This window comes from Chaetodon trifascialis, chromosome 5 (genome assembly GCF_039877785.1).
Source record: "Chaetodon trifascialis isolate fChaTrf1 chromosome 5, fChaTrf1.hap1, whole genome shotgun sequence".
In the NCBI taxonomy this organism is placed as follows: Eukaryota; Metazoa; Chordata; class Actinopteri; order Chaetodontiformes; family Chaetodontidae; genus Chaetodon; species Chaetodon trifascialis.
The window spans coordinates 26,358,301-26,375,949 of record NC_092060.1 but is presented as its reverse complement, the minus strand read 5'-3'; the positions used below and the strand labels follow the sequence as shown (position 1 = coordinate 26,375,949).

General features: G+C 40.5%; 1 protein-coding gene across 1 annotated transcript in view; it reads right to left on the bottom strand.

The window, feature by feature from the left end:
* Window positions 1-17,649, bottom strand: part of prom1a (prominin 1a) — a 77,888-nt gene that overhangs the window by 36,352 nt on the left and 23,887 nt on the right. Inside the window, exons 2-4 of the mRNA XM_070962004.1 lie at window positions 12,130-12,188; window positions 11,539-11,565; window positions 6,493-6,698 (exon numbers count right to left, since the gene is read on the bottom strand). Coding sequence (XP_070818105.1) covers window positions 6,493-6,698; window positions 11,539-11,565; window positions 12,130-12,188 — 292 coding nt within the window. The remainder of the gene's footprint in view (window positions 1-6,492; window positions 6,699-11,538; window positions 11,566-12,129; window positions 12,189-17,649) is intronic.

Below are 17,649 nucleotides of genomic sequence, written 5' to 3'. Positions count from 1 at the left end.
CAGACAAATTTGTTTCTGTGCCTCATTTTAAAGAGAAGTGGAGGCTGGAAGTGATTCCAGTGGTCTTTCACATTTCTAACTTTAGCTTGAAAGAGGTAAAAACTATTGCCAGACACAATTCATATCCCAATAAGTGTATAGTAAGGTGTCTCCTGACAAATCAAATACATGTATGTGATGGAGTGTTTGCACAGATATTTGACATGTCTAACTTTAGTTGTCTGTAGCATTGTATACAAACGTTTGTGGACCGTACCGTGCTGTATCATACGCGCCGGTGCGTGCCTCGAGCTCCTCGGGCAGAGGTCTTTGTCTGTTCCAGAGGCTTGCTGAAAATGGGACAGATCCCTTCTTAACATACTTTTATCGGAGAGCCCCCCCTGATTTTTTCCCGCTTTCTCGTTTTTTATCTCCTCTTGTTTTTATCTAAGGTTATGTTTTTTTGCTGTCTTTGTGAAGCACCTTAACAAGGATTTTGAAAAGTGCTCAATAAAGAAATACATATTATTATTATTATTATTATTATTATTGTTCTACTTCTTCTTCTTCTTCTTCTTATTGTCTGTAGACTGTGGCTCAGCTCCTGCTGATGTCCCTTCAGTGCTCTGTGCTCCAATAAAAAGTGGACCACTGATGAAAATTTGTTTCTACTCATTAATTGGGTCACTTTATTAATAATTCAGCACAATTCAGTGCTAATGTCTCTTGTCACATAAATAAGAGTGGAGCTACTGTGAGCCTTGCATTAACTGAGTGTTTTGTTTTGTTTTTTCTCCAAGTCCCCCCCACAGCTCAGCCACTGTAGATATTAAACAAAGTCAAACACACTGAAAACAGTAGCTACTTTTTGTATCAAGGGCACAAGTCTACACTCTCTGGTTTTACTCAGAGTATCTTCTCTTAGTCAGTTGTCTGTTGACATTGAAATGCAATCTGAAATTTAAGTTTACCTACATGCATATTTACTAATACATAGTTTCGGGGGGACATTGTCCTGAACACAGCCTCAAGGCATTTAGGCACATGGTCCTATTTCAAGGCAGAATTTTTCAGCCTGATCAAAAACACAGTAGGACTTCAAAGAATATCCTGGTTGTCTGTGGACAGTTGTGTAAAACTGTTTTATTGTATTACATGTTTAATTCAGAATATGCTGCACAGGCCCTTAGAGAGTATTGCATCATGTTGCTTCTCTTCTCTTTTGCTTTATGTAAACATGTGTTCTAAGCCTGAAAATTCTGAATTTGTTTGTGCAGCTCTTCAACATTCTGGCACAGTTTTCCTTGATTTTATTTTTCCACAAAGGCAAACGCTGCCTGTTGGTTGCTGTGTGCAGGACGGTGACAATGGTCACTTCCACAGACAGTGATATAATGTACATGACCTCTAAAAACTAGGAGGACATTTTGGAATTTGGGAACCCATCAAAATTCTGTATTGTCGTATTTACTAAAATATTTTTTTAGAATTACAGTTAGTGAAGAAAAAAGTACAACAGGAGACTTGAGGAGTGAGAGATGTGCAAAAACCAGCCACACTCGAGCCAAGGACGATGTAGCATGGATACTCAGTTCACTGTCGCCTACATTATCATTAATTAGACCCAATATGATTAGCATGAATTACGAAGCCCATAATGTTGGGACCTTTTGTGTTAATATTGTTGGACACCCAGCGACTGAAATAGACTGCTGAAATGCATGCTGGGTAGCAGCATGAGGCAGGGGTCGTTCACTTGGCCGGAGCAGAGGGAAGGATTTTATATCTGTCATTTTATCATTATAAATCCATGCAGGGGTTATATGCAATCAGAGCTGATTAGTGCAGACTGAAATAGCTCCCGCTGTTCTTTTAATAATGTGCAGTGTGGCCTTTCAATAGCTGCCAGGCGTAATGCAACATGCCATTTACTACGCAGTACATGCATTTATGCATGAGCTAAGACATGATACGTTAATAAGAGAAGCTGTGAGAAGCTGTTGTGCAACAAAACTTCCACAGCACAGGTGACCACGTTTACATGAGGATTAAAAGAAGTATATTCAGATTTGATCTGTTTTTGTTCATACAGAAGTTACATGGACAGTCCGCCAAGGCTGTGCACAGGAGAAACTATTTTACCTTTGTTTATAATAATTTTTTTCTAATGGAAATATCATCACACTAGTACATTAAGCTCATTATAGACCCATGCGGTGAAACCAAACATTTTTCAAACCTACAAAAATGTATTTTAACTCAGGGGATTATTTTAAAATAGTGGAGATCTCAAAGTTTCCAAAGATACCAAATATGTCAAGCTGGATTTTTGATCAACTATATATCAGTGTTTTAAGACATGCAGAATATTTCCAGTTGATGCAACAGTGCAGCCATGAAACATGTGATCTTGAGTTTGAGTGTTTTACTGTTCATAGTATGAGGTATGTATGAGTATGAGGTTACTTAAGGGGAAAAACTGTAGCTCATGACCAGGCATGACTCCAAATGTATTCATGTGGTTGTTGATGCAGTGTTAATTAAAACACGCCAAATGAAAAAACAAAGAATAAACACTTTGCGTGCGTTGGGTTATTTAAGAAGTTATTGAGGTCAGTAGTTCCTGACTTCATCAGACAAAACATGACTGTAACAAGGCTGCTGACATCATTCGTTATTACCGCATCGTTACTTACACCATTAGAACAACTCCAGTTCATCTCACATTACATGTCGAATGGGATCTCATCCGTAATGCTAACGCACTTCTCTTTGATTTTCCATGACTGCCAGCATGTATAGAAACACTGTTGTTTCTGAAATCTGAAATGTGCCAAGATTCATAGCTCTGAAAGAAATCCGTATAATGTAATTATATGGCATCGTAATTTGAGGATTGACAGTTAATACAGCCCTGTTAATCAGTTTATGCTTATTTAGATTTCAAGATTAATTTACCTTATTTAACCTGGTGAAAGTGTTAATCAGACAGTGGCAGTAATCAGAGTATCGCCTTAATCTGGTTCTGATGAAATTATTAGTGTTTACATAAATGTCATGATTGAATCTACAGAATCTTCTCATCAGATTTATCCCAACAAAGCTGAGCCAGTTTTCTGCCTCTAGTACACAACATCCAAAAACAAACAGTGACACAGAATTAACTATGCACTGAACTTCACATCTGCTGTTGTTTGGCAGATCTGAGCTCAAGCCCGTCTGTGTTACTTACGCAGCGCATTCGTAGCCCGAGCGTATGAGCAGGAGTGAGTGCATTTTCAACATGACTGGCATCCGTGTGAATCAAACCCCAAATCCCTGCAGCACTACTCTAACCCAGTGAACGTTACTCATTCACGTTTACAACCACAGCTTTCTGGCAGCTTCTCTGGGATCTGACCCTGCCCTCTTCAGAGTAAAGGGTGGTGCAACAGTGAAATTTTCTTATCCTACTCTTATTTCTTCCTATTTCCATGTAGTTCACTGTTGCAATCAATTCTCTGTTCCCATTATTTCACATAAATCCCATGTAAAATAATATGGTAACACGTTATATTAAGGTACACATATTCATCATTAGCTAGCTGCTTATTAGTATGCATATTAGTAGAATACTGGTTCATTGTTTTGGTTCAAGGTCTTAATAACCTAGTCCTAACTCTTAAGAACCCTAACCCCCTAACACCCAGAATAATAAGATATTAATCGTTAATGGTGAATATCTGCTCCTTAATGTAAAGTGTTGCTAGTATTATAATTAGAAAGCTATTGCACTGATTCTTCCCAGACACCTAGGTCGGTCTAAGTGCCAAAGGAAATGCTGTAATGTCTCTGCAATGGTCCTCCCTCGACTGTATAGTGTACTCCTGATCTGACTGCAGTACATGAAAGTAGACATATGGGTCTGTTTGGTACATTTATACACATCATCCTGTGCTGAGCAGCTATATGTAACAACTGTCAGACAGCTTAATTCCCCTGACTCTTGTCTTTTTTTTCATTCTACTCTGATACCAGTGACCCAGTGTTATTGTTCTCCAAGATCTAAATAGCTTGTGTACAGTAGGTCTGTTTAAAAGTTCTTTATTGTCAGCTGTACTCGATGACCTAAGCTTCCATCACAGAATGTGCAGAATGTCCACACTTGATAAATACCATTTTTTGGCATATTCACTCTCCTATCTCATCCTCAGGCAATCTATTGTCTTCACCTTTAGCTGGGTGTCGTTTCACCCTCTTAATCCGATTTTAACACGTCTTGGAAAATAAATATCACCCCTGCCACTCGTCTGTGCCTGCCTGTCAGCTTTCTAGTGGTGGTAAAAAGCAGTGTGGGCTTGGGCTCAGTACTCATCCCTTTCCTGCCTGTAATTGCTTTATTAGAGACTCTGCAGCATCTCTGCCTGGTAGCTGGGGAGATTTAATAAGAGCTCTGAGGATGCTCTCAGACTCTTGCGTCTGGGCGCTAGGATATTGCTGTGGAATTTCTAATAACCATGCTTCGTTCCAACGAAGACAGAAAGTCAAAGAACATCAAACTAAGCACACTCCTGGATCCCTTCAGTCTAGCACAAGAGGCAAACACAGCTCTCCCAAGCCTTTTGTACTGTGGCTACATCCCCAGCAGCCATAGCTTCTTCTACCGCTGAGACTATAAAACAGAGTGGAGAATGTATTTAGTTTCCTGTTGTCCATTTCCTAAGCGATGAGTTTCAGCGAGGTGCTGGGCAGCCACATGATGTAACAGGCTCAAGAAGTACACAGTAAACTTAAAGCTTTACTCCCAACAACAGCCCACTCCTTCCTATTTTTCCATCATCATGTGCAATTATCAATGGAATCTCATCACTTGCTTCACTATTATTCTTGCCTTGCCTCAGAGGTGGCTCTCCAATATCAAGAACTACTATACCCTGAAAAAAACTCTTAAGAATACATGTCAGTAAAAAAGTAAACAGTCTGTAAAGATAGCTTGACGATTTCAGTCCTCCCTGCTGTCTTTAGATGTAGACGAGGGGGAACAAAGTCCACAGTTCTTGTCCAGTGCAAAGATGTATTCTAAAGTTTATTTGAAGTTAGTATAAAGCTTTCACAGCCCAGACAAATCAGATCTGAAATAACTGTTTTATTCAGCCATTGTTCAGTGGTCTGCATAAAGATAGGGTTTTAAAAACTTAAAATAAGGACTGTGACAGTTCAGCAAAGTCATGACCTTCTGTTATGTACGCAGTGCTAACACCCTTGAATGCTGTAAAATGGCCTGAAGCTGCCTGTTTTCATGTAGAAAAGTCTGTTTTCCAGTGTAAAGATGAGCCGAACATTGTCAAGCAAGCCTGTAGTGGCTTCAGGGCAGTTAGTGACAATTTGGTTTGATTAGTATGACTGAAAATGATGGAAAATACAGGATCCAGTTTGAAAATAGAGCTATTAGGCGAAACGTTGTCAGACTAGGAGCTCAACCTTTCCATCATCTGTAATTTCACATTCTGCAATTTCTGCATTTCAAGTCTGAAATAGCTGGAAGAAACTGATGGCAGCTTAGTTTGACAAGGCCCAGGCTGAAAATAGCTGAAGGTTCTGCCTATTAAATCCCTAGATTACAACAATTAATTACAATTATTACAGTTTGAAACGTTAACAATCTAGGAATTAATTTTATTGGTAGACTCACTGCATTTCCCACTGGATAAAATCACCAATTAAATGCTTAAAATGTGCTTATAAAATGGGGAAATGACAGCTGGAGCAGTAATATAACAAACCCTGAAGGCAGATGCAGTATGTATTATAATTATTATACAAAAAAGGGGAAGGAGACTAGTGAGGTGAAAATTATTGCAAATGTATTCTCATGTGAAAATGCCAACCATTTGAAACATAGGGTACCTAGTCATAAAAAACAATTGCGATCAAACTGTTTAAGGTATATTGTGGATTTGAGAGTAATCATTGATTTGTTGGTATTTTAGGTATGTTGACATAATGAAGAAGTCCCACCACAGTAAATGAAGGCTCTCAGTGTGACTCCCCAGCAGATTATAATGACCACTGCTCAGACTGAGGATAAGTATGAAGGGTGCTGCCACATAGTGTAGTATCTACAGTAGGACTTTACTAAACCAAACCAAAACAGCATGGGGGGATGGGGCAGGCTGATCTGACTGTGTGTGAGTGTGTGAGTGTGTGTGTGTGTGTGTGTGTGTGTGTGTGTGTGTGTGTGTGTGTGTGTGTGTGTGTGTGTGTGTGTGTGTGTGTGTGTGTGTGTGTGTGTGAGAAACAGACTCTCAAGATGACCAGAGGTGTATGTGTGTACACTGTGTTTTTGCCTGTTTACATGTTTGCAAGTACAACACTGTACAGGTGCAGCATGCATTTAATTCCAGTGTATGTGTGCCTGCATATACATTATGTTCGCAAGTTTGCACCAGAAAACACACGTCCGCTTGCAAGCTGATATCCCTGTGTTCTTCCATATCTGTGTCATGTGTGTGTGTATGCATGTGTCATACTCACGTGATGACCAATGAGGTGGAGAAGAGCAGAGTTCCCAGCAGGCCACGCCGGCAGTCTGCGTTCTTCCTCTGCCGTTGGTGCATCTCGCCGCCACAGTTGTCACAGCAGCGGCACATGCAGAAGAAGAGGCCGACTATCGGCAACAGAACGGCGAACAGCAGGCCCACTGCTGCACATACTAGGAAGCCTATCTCATAGTAGATGGCCTGGGGTCAGCAGGGAGGAATGAAGGGAAAAAATGTGATGAAGAACAAAGGACAAATTATTTGGGAAACATAATGGAGAAAGGAGGAGGAATGAGATGAGATGAGAAGAGGGGGATCAGAGGTGAAAAGAGAAAAAAGAGATGAAAACAACAAGAGGGGAGAATGGGATGAGGGGTGTTCAGAGAAAATAGGATTGCATCAAGAAGGGAGAGCAGATGAGTTGTGGAGCGAGGGAGAGAAGAAAGGATGGATAAATAGCAGCAAACAGGAGAAAAAGGGAGGACACACACAAGGAGGCAAAGGATAAAATGAACAACAACTCTAAAAATATCTGGTAGCATCTCATCACTGGAAATTCTCTCTAGTCTTGGTCAGAAAGGGATTTGTGAATAAACAATAAGCACATTGCATAACACTACTCACTGCTGGAGAATCCTTTCCTTCTAATTCTTAAATACCACAAGCCAATTCAACAGTCGACTCCTTAGCTGCATTAGTACACAACTGGAATGGCAGGACTGTCTTTCTTAAAATGGGTGGGACAACGATACTTTACTCATAGACTACAACTGCAAGCTGGTGGAGAGACTGAGACAATAAGCAGTTTTAAAAGTTGTTTCTTTATATAAGTTTCCAACAAATGGCAAAATTTCCAATATGCACTGAGAGGATATCAACAAATGTAGGAGGAAAATACTGAAAGGAGTCAGAGCCATCCATGTAGCCCCATGGTGCAGTTTTTCCCACTCTAATGAAGGGGAAAGCCAGCATATCTGATGAAAAACCTGCTTCAATGGGAATGGACTACAAGGCAGTTAGTGCACTGCAGAAAAACTTTATCGTAACAAGTACTTTAGACTTGTATTGAGTCGTAAAGTCCAAAATTTTCTTGAAACAAGGTAACAAATCAGCCCCTTGGGCAAGATAATTACACCTGTTTCAGTGCAGTTCATCCTTCTCAATAATTTAACTGCACCAAGTGTCAGTTTCAGAGAAATAAGGTGCTTCACTCAACCAGGTCCGGTTTGTTGTCGGATGAGGAAATAAAGAAAACTCAAAACACAGGTGAAATTATCTCTTGGCAGTGGCAGATATTTGTTACTGGGTTCAAGATATGATTTTGTGAATGTTGTTGGGTGAACACTACATGGACTGTTCATGAAGTGAGAAGTTTACAGCCAGTTCATTAAGTACACCCAGATAATGATCATGCAGGCTAATACAACAGCTCTACAGCTCATCTTCATGGAGGTTATAACAATTGTCCACCCCATTCATATCAGTAAGAGTAGACCAATATTAGAAACAGTGGGTTTAACGTCATACAATTCATCATAAGCTGTTGTTTGCACATACAATATCTGCAGAGAATACTTAGGTTGTTAAAACTAGAGGGCACATGTTAGGGTTAAACAGTTAATAGGAAGAGGATGAGGTCAGAGAGGTAGTAAAGTGTGGTAGGGACCAACGCGATGAAAATGTCAGGGACTGAGGCTGTTAACAGAGGAGTGACTGAGTGGAGGAATGCTGACTGTCAGAAAAATATATTTCTCTTACATGAAAAGTATTTCTGTATTTGGACAGTTTGATTGTACTGCATGAACTGGGATTGTGCGTTGTCTCTGAATAGTCAACTGTGAAATCTGCTCATCCCTCATCGCAAAGCCTCAATATTTCTGGACTTTGATTGAGTATTAGAAATATTCAAGGTGACTCAACACGATTTTTTTTTACAAATTTTCCCTGATATATTGAGAGAGTTAAATTGCTGCTGTTGGCAGGTTCTCAGTAGAGCTTCCACCTCCTCTTGTCATGTACCACAGTGTTCCCACTTAATCTGCCCCTATCTAAACCACACTCAGCACAGGCTTTGGAAATTGGCAAAATTGAATAGGGGATTGGTAATTCCCACACCGTATGTAACTTGTCACAATGATGTTCAATAGCTTCTCACTATGAAAGGATCAAAGCAGGGCTGCTATCACTGCTCCTGAATGGACGAACTGCTCTCCCAGCTGATTCGCACTAATCTTAATCGCCCTCATAAGTCAATGACCCTGCCTTCTCCAGGGACCCACAGCTTTTGAATTTTAACATGCAGGCTGAAAAGAAATGGATTCTGAACTTCTCTGCGAGGAGTATTCTTCTCTGGCTCATTTGGAAATCTCTGTGCAAACTTGGAAGAGTCAGGCAGTGAGTATAATCCAAAACGCACGCTCTGGATGAGCAAGGCTCCTGGCTGTGTTGAAAACATAGTTTACAAGATGTAGAATGAAAAATGCTGTCAGTCACGCACTTTCTGACCAAAAACATGGAGGATCTCAGGGTCCGTAGGAGCAGAGAGAATAAGAGGGAACTAGAGTTTCAAAGATGTAGAGAGGCAAAGAAAGGAAAGAAAAGCGAGTCGCTGTGAGTGTATGTGTGTCCCATGTCATCTAAAAGCACCAGTGTCGACCCAGCTTTTGAGGACATTGTGCAAATCTGAACGCTTGCATTGTCATTCTGCTTCTGGGCTCTGCTTGTTATTGGGTGAATCTCCACAAAAAAAGGTCAAAACTTATTTATTTTTTTTTCCACCACCACACTTAAGGGCCCGCAGCTCAGACTATTTTTGGACTATAGCTTTGTCTTGGCAAGTGCCCAAAAGAAGAAGGTGACCTTCCAATAAGGGCAAGCTGGATGATGAGGTGGCAGCATGTCTGAGTAGTGAAGACGAGCAATTCTGTAACTTTAATCAGATTGAATCAAAGCAGCAGCAACAAGGCCTGCGGAAGTGTCCTGGAGATGGTCCAAGATGGTGTTACCCTAAACAGCTCATCGACTGTTAGCCAAAAGCCTGAGACGGAGAAGCCATTGTGAATTAATTCTTTCTTTGTTTTTGTGTCCTTTGTTTTTTTTTTTGTGCTTCCTCTTTGGATTCATTATTCACCGACTAGCTAACCTTCGACAGAAAACATTCAGGAAAATGATCTGCTGTACTTTTTGGTTGAATAGGTCTTTTAAGGCACGATTGGTCTACTTTGCATTTACTGGGTGGCGACCTACATGAGATGGTCAAGGTCGATGTGGCACCAGTATGAATGACATTGGATGACATTTCACTTTTGAGCTATATTGACATTGGTTAGCATCATACTGGAACAGAGTCCATCCTTTCTTTCAGTTGTTGGTGTGCTGCTGTCACTTTTGACTTGACTTTTGAATTACTGTGTCTGATAAACACAGTCACAGTCATAAATCTAATTTATTCAAAAGGTTCCACTACAGAATCAAGGTGACCGTGAAGTCATGTTTTTTCGACCTATGAGTGCATGTGAAAAAGAGAAATTGATTTGTCATCACTGAAGCAAAAAACGTTATGCAATTTGTAAACAAGGGAGAGCTGAGTGTGTTTTTCAGTATTGTATTTTAAAATCATATATTCATGGAGCGACCAGAAAACTGATTATCTCCCTCCTATTACATTAAAGCTGCAGTGTGGGACTTTTACAAATAAACGAATGCTCATTCAAACCCTTGCCAAATGTGTGCACCCAATGCTGGTTCGGCCTATCACCACTCTCTGTATTTCGCAGTATACTGGAGGTTTTAAATCTGTTGTCTGTGGTGACTTTATGCACCGGTGCACTGGTAGTGCTTTACCTCAACCAGCAATAACTGGGCTGCCAGAGCTAAAAAGGGAGCAGATGCAGCAACTAGGAGTATGGCGGAGCCGATGGCGTCATAAGCACGTCGTCGTGCAATTACTCTCACTGCCAGACGGGGGAAGTTCCACACTGCAGGTTTAATGGGGGCAATGGGACACAGATGCAGTGGTTTGTTTTGGTTATTTCTAAAGTGAGGTGTTTGAAGCTCTTTGGAGGACAGATGTTTTATGCAACCCTGTGAAGCTGTGGTAGCATTGCACATTATGTGTCAGTGGTCCAGGTCAGTGTGTGGAGATTTATAGTAGTAAAAAGAGTTCTGCCAACATCAGCATGCAGAAGATCAAGTGTGTGTATGTTTGTGTACATGTGCACTCGTGTAGCTCATCCTTGCTGTGGTTTGGGTGAATATCAGAGCAAATACTGCTGAGAAGCACTTTAGATGGCTGACCTGCAGTTTCAAAGCTTTTCTGTGTGAACATTTGCGTTCACACACTGGTATGCATTCGTTCAGCATCACTGCTTTATCATAATAGATGATCATAATCGGAGAATGTTTTTTTTCTATAACTGTGGCATTCAAACAGATTAATATTGACACAAATTGAGTAGTAACAGTTGAGACCTTGATGTATAACTTGCCAAAGCCGTATTGGTATTTTTTCCATGGGACTGATGTGGCTTTGATGGGAATGTGCTGGTTTGTGTTTCATGCTTATCTCCTCACATGCTGCCAAGCAGGAAAACAAAGGATACTATTTCACAATAAGCATAACATTGGAGAGTCAGGGCTATGACACTGGTGTAAAAGAAAATTCCAGATGGTTTACAAAAGATATGAATTTCATTTCAGGGCACTAAAACTCCTCCTTGGGGATCCAGTCAGCATTGTTGCTCCTCCACGAAGCTGAAAAGATCTAAATCAGGACACGTCTCAGGTGAGAGAGGAGCTACAGTTGTGGCCACACTAACTTGGTGGTAGCAGGGTGAATAGGATGGTTGGGTGAGAGTCACAGAGCTGCACAACTTATCAGGAATATGCCAATCATAAAGATGTTGAAATAAACAAAAAGTGGATTAATATGTCAACTCAAGTGTATTTTTAGCTGGAATTGTGCAGCCCTGGAGACTCGGGACAGTGGGGCATGATGAGACAGGGGATGGGTTTCACTGTAAGCCCAGTGTGCAGACTTTACCTGAAGGGTCAGCACTATGTTCTCTGGCTGAGGGATGCCAGAGCAGATCAGATGAAGAGGGCATGCAGAAGACAAAGGCAACGCAGCATCAAAGAAAGAGCAAAGCCACAAAACGAAAACATGTGGATGAAACAGAGCAACAAAAAGAGAAATCAAAGAATTCAAAAGATGCATGCATATCCACAGAGCTGCATATTGTAACACTGCGTACAGATATTTTCTCCCATAATTAAGAAGAAGGTACAGAGTGAACTCTCACTGTGTTTCTTTTAGATCTCAGGGACTGTCAAAGGGCTAAAAAAACGAATGGTTATGAAAGCGCCTCTGCATAAAAACGCTAATGATGTATCTCTCTCTGAATTCACAGGTTGTGCCAGAAGCAATTTCCATTTTTTTCTGGGATGCCTGTAAAAGATGGCCTTGCCTTGGCTTGTAAAAGCCATTAACACCTTGCTTCAGAGGCGTTCCAGACTACAGTGTCTCAGAGGTACATTTGTTCTGTAATTTTATATCATAAATTGCTGCATCCAATCAGAAAAACATCATGCAGTAAGGTCACACACACACACACACACACACACACAAGGTTACCTTTTGGTATTCTGTCTGAATGGCTCCAAACTTGTCCTTTGCCAGTTTGACAATAAGATCTGCAACACAGAGAAAACAAACACAACATGAAGAGGTGTGTTGTTCTTTTTCCATATCACAATTGCATTTCATACATTTTAGCATGGGAGGCACCCGTCACAAACAGCCTGCCTCTGAAGACTGTGTCACTGCCATCCTCTGCTCACATGGTGTGTACCATATTTAGCCACTACAGTATCACCAAAGTCAAAAACATTGTGGATTATTAGCTCAAACTTGAAAAAGAAACCCTTTGCTCTGGTAAAACACAGCTCCCTCATTAAGTGTTAAACTCCTTTGTTGTGTGCATTAAGTCTGTGTCTTTATTTTACAACCCAATTTATGGTAATTTTCAACTTTTATATTATGAGTTTGGTATGGAAACTTTCCTCAGCCAACAGCAAGAAACTGCAGAATATAGTTAATGTGAGAAATTACTGCTGTCAAGCTGAAGCAGCAAGTTGACATCTTTGACAAGATGGTGTCAGGAAATCCAGAGCCAAACTCTGACACTGCAGTGTCCCTTCATCCCATCTCTTCCCTCTGGGTTTAGATCGGGGCAAGTCTGACAGGGTGAGGAACTCTTGTTTTATTTATTTCTGGACTGACATCATGTTAGGATCCTGGTGGTGGTGTTGGATTTCTGGTTCCTTCTGGACCTCAAAAGCACTTTGTGACTCTCTATTTTGGGAAACTGAAATTTTGGATGTGAAAATCCTTTTATTTTTGCTTGCTATGTGACTGTCCACTGATAAACAGCAAATTCTTCGTAGTTAAACTGATATCTGAGCAAACAGCTAGCAGCTAAAAGTCTGCCGAATAAATGTAGCAGTTGTAATAATGTTATTGGTTTTGGATGAATTTTGGATCGGCTCATTGATACAATGCAATATTTTATTCATGATTATAATGAAAAAAGTCTGCAAATATCCTAAAACTTTGTGGTGATGAATGATATTCTCTCTGGAAGAACAGCTGATGAGGCAGATGGTGCTCTGACAACACATCAACTCATCAAGAGAACTCCACTTGTCACAACAAAGATAAAACATTTGTGATTCATACAGCAAACGAATAATCTTAACCTTAACTTTCAGATGGGAAAAACACTTTCAATCTGTCCATTTAAAGGTGGAAACCATGGAAACATCTGAAAACAACCCAAACAAATCTATCTCCTATTAAAAACTGTATGTCTGTGTTCTCTTTCATATCTACACCTGGAGCAGCGCTGGCTGTGACTCATCATATAATGATGACAGAGACAGCAAAGCTTCTCAGAGGCGATTGGTTTCCAAAAATAAGATGCAAATGACACAGGGGCTTCTCCTCCTCCTGCAATGCAGTGTTTCTTTTCTCTGAAGGAAGAATATATCCCACAGATGAACTGTTGACAACAATTGTTTCAATTTATCACAAAACAGCCTTATGATCCCTGCCTATTATTCAAAGCCTGAGATTTGTATTACTGGGAGGGTGCTCAAGGCTTATACTTCACCTAGTTATTACAGCTGTTTAGGAAGAGAGGAGCTTATCTTTTAAAGTACTCGTGTCTAATTGCCTTTATTTAAACATTTATTAATGCAGGATTATTTGACTGAGAGCATGTTTTATGTCTCAGTTTGTGTTCCTCAGACTTGTATAGTTCCGCCTACCCGGTACAACCACAGGTTTGTGCTTCTTTTTACAGAGCAGGAACAGGTGCAGCCAGAGTGCCTTGCTTAAGGGTAGTTTGATAGTGATCACAGTAAGCAAGCTACCGAAGTTTGTGACACAGTTTTCCTGCCAGAATTTTCCCACCAAGGTCTGGAAACACAAGTCTGCTTTATAGGTCAGCCTGCCACCATAGTTTCCCTGCTTCTAGGTTGGTTCCTCCACCCCAGAATGGCTGTCATCAGTCACTATTGTGCATTTCAAGGTGAGGTGAAAAATGATCCACGCTTTTAGAGGAAAAATGAACTACAGCAGGCTGAGCCCAGCTATCATTTTTTCTTCTTCTAGTGGTCCTTTGTGTGCATTTCAAAGACGCCCCTGACCTTGTGTCCAAGGTGTTTGTACGTTCCTTTTGTACTGACAAGACACAAACTGTGACAATGGTAACCTGAAAATAAGCTTTCAGGGCTAAACATTGAAGTAATATGACAAAAAATGAGCTGATATCTTTTTTTTGGTACAAGACATCAGCTCCAAAATAGCAAGATTAAAACACAAAGAGAGATCAATGGAAAATTTAACACTTCGAAACAGTTTCCTATCACAGAAGACAAAGAGGCAACAATTTAGAAGCAAGAGTTAGCTTCTTTCCTTACACATTAATAAAAAAATGTTTTCAGAATTGTTACAGGTTAACTTTCTGACAATTTATCATTTGAGCTCTGATGTGCAGCTAGCTGATTTGGATTACACTTTAAGATGAAAAGCAGTTGGACTGTATTAATTACTTTTTACTGACAAAGTTTTGTTCTAATGGGAGAGCTAGCGCGTGTCAAAGCACATGACTTGGGCACTGGACTGTGGGGTTTGCATGTCTTCTCCTGCTTCAAGTCAGCTTTGAATCTTCAAAGTTTAATCAGGACCTAACCTTTCCCAAAATTCACCTGAGGACTAGTTGACAGAAGCAACCAAAGCGCGATCGCAGCTGCATCATGTTTTCTCAAAAACATGTTAGTCATACAAATTACTGCTACATTAACCAAATCAAGAGGAGACACTGCCGTCAGCCCAGAGCGACTGGAGTGACAGAGGAAAGAGAAGGCTGCTGCTGGAGCCCATCCGAGTGTATGTGTGAATAAATAAATAACAGACTGAAAAGAAATGAACAGGTTTAACTCAAAGGAAGTTTTTTTTCCTGCCCTTGAGAAATGTTTGTCCAGCCGAAACTCCAGCGTCTGAAAAATGAATGAATGAGCTTGTCAGTGCTGGGTATACTCAGCCAAGAGGAAGCGTAAGGAAGAAAAGAAACAGAGGAGCATGGAAAAAGAAAGGACAGTGAAAGATCAAAGACAGAAGGATAAGAGAAGAGAAAAATAAGAGAGGTGAAAGAGAGAAAAGCAGCAAGGAGAGAGGCCTGGATTGAGTCCAACCTCCGTTTCTAGTGAGAGGCGGCTAATCCCTCTCCATGAACGAAAAGCTCACTTGATGTAGTTTCCACCCACGTTACCCCCTCACCCCACCCCCCCACCTCACTGCTAACACTCATTTTAAAGGCACATAAATGTGTTTGTCGGGATGCTTTGGCCTTTAACCTCTCTGAACTTACCTGTTGTTTGTCATGTTGACAGTGTTTCCACTGATTTTAAACTGCTCTCTCTGCAAAATGCGCAAACAGTATTGAATATGTTGGTGTAAATATACGAGAGAATTCATGTAAATGTAATGCATATCAGAGGCTATAGCGTCAGTAGCTTCTCAGCTCTGAACCAAATCGAGGTAGAGGTTTTACAGCAGATTTAATGAAGCTTTGCAGGGAGCTCAAGATAAAGCAGAACCTGGCGAGATGAATTTTTCATCAGTTTCACTAGAAGGGAGACGCCCGCCCAGAGGAATCCAGCAGCTCTCTATCTTAGTTCAACTGCTCGGTTTTAGAATAGCAGTGGAAGAAGCTATTTTGACAGCCATGAACAGTGGGGTTTCCCTGGGTACTGAATGCTCTCCTGGACCAGACATAGTTTCTATTTTCTGTTTCAAACTACAGTTGAACGTTTGTCTTTTCAGCATTGCTTTAAAGTCAGTTTGGTTGTTTCCACTGCCCAGCAAAGAAAACGTGAACTCAGCAAGCATATTTATCAAACAGTCCTGTGTGATTTTGAGAGCAGGGGGTCAAAGCGAATCAGATTCCAGCCCATGTAACCTCAGTCTAGCATTTACATGCATTTGTCTGCACTCTTTCCCTTAATTTACCTTCTGTGGTGTTTATCCTGACTTAGAAAACATAGGAAATAGCTTAATATGATCAGCCCAGACTGCACTTTGCCCCTAATTGATTTTTCTATGCTAGAATCTCCTGCTGCCTGCCAGATATCAGCACTTCATTAGCACTGCAGTTTATTTAAAATATGCAAACATACAGGTCACATAGACGCGGACGCCTGCATTAAGCCTGCAAAGGCATGACTTTTTATTACAACACATCAGCTCCTGTTACTTTGACGGATCAGGTGTGTGAGCTCTCTGTTCTGCAGAGCTGAATACGAGAAGAAATCCAGAAATAGTAGAAACATCATAGACAGTGGCTATAAAATCATTTGAGGTTAAAGAGTAAAAGATGGATTGAAGAAAATGAATCGCACGGTGAAGTGTGAATTATAAACTGAGTTCTAGTCAGCTTGGATTTGTCATTTTGTTAAAACCATGTTAAGACACACAAGAACTTAGAGCCGGAATAATCAGCAGTTTGATCAATTATGTCGATAATGAAAGTAATTAAATTAAATCAGATTCTGTACATTGAAAAAGATGTTCAATTGTAATTTGAACATCTTGAGTTTTTGAATGATTGGTCTGACAAAAGAAGCAAACTGAAGATGTCACTTTGGAAATTGCAACAGGTGTTTTTTTTTTTTTTTTACTGTTTCCTGACATTTTCTAGACCAAACTTTAAACTGATTAATCAAAGTTTTCTTAATCAGTTTTGATAATAATAGTTATTTCAAACCCAACAAAAATTTAAAACCACTGCTGGAATGCGAGTTGGTGAAAGGAGCTGACAGAGGCCATGCATAGTTACTGTACACTGTGCCATAGGATCCCGTATTTCATTTGTTAAAGATATACGAGAGCAGAACCATCACAGCAGACAAGCTGCAATGTGTAATCCTCCCAGCAGCCCCTCTGGGTGTCCGTGGAAAAAAAAGACGATTAGTACCATGGATTAAATGATTTGACAGAAGTGTTCAAGCCTACGCCTTTAGTGAGTGAATACAATAAACACACATGTCCATCTGTGCTTTGACTGTCTGTAATGATTCGCAGCAGAAATGTCGGATGTGTCGGTGAAACACACACAATGACATTTAGCTAACAACCATCTACATCACGTAGTGTTTATTAAAAATTAGGATGTGAACTTTGCATGGCTTGGGTTACCTCTTTGAAACAGCTGAGACCGTATCACTGAGATCTAATTACTTCTCAGCACGTAGACCTTTTAGAGTGCATCAAGCTTCATCAAATACTACACCACAGCAGAATAGTCCATGGAGAGACGCTTAATAGCGTAGCTTTGTTTATTTGACACTGTCATCCGGAGCACTGTGCTGCTACATAATGGCTTTATGTTTGCTTGTCTGTGTTCAGCTTGTTGTCTTTGTTGAACTCTATATTTGTATCCTCCTGTCAGTTTGCTCTCTGCACTGCGTATAAATATCTTCAGAGAAACTGAGAGCCGAAGTCAAACTTCTGTCTCCCTAATTACTAAATCCTTTAGCAGGGCTGTGCACACACATAGCTAGCTTTAAAATGAAGCAGTCTTAAACTGAGAGG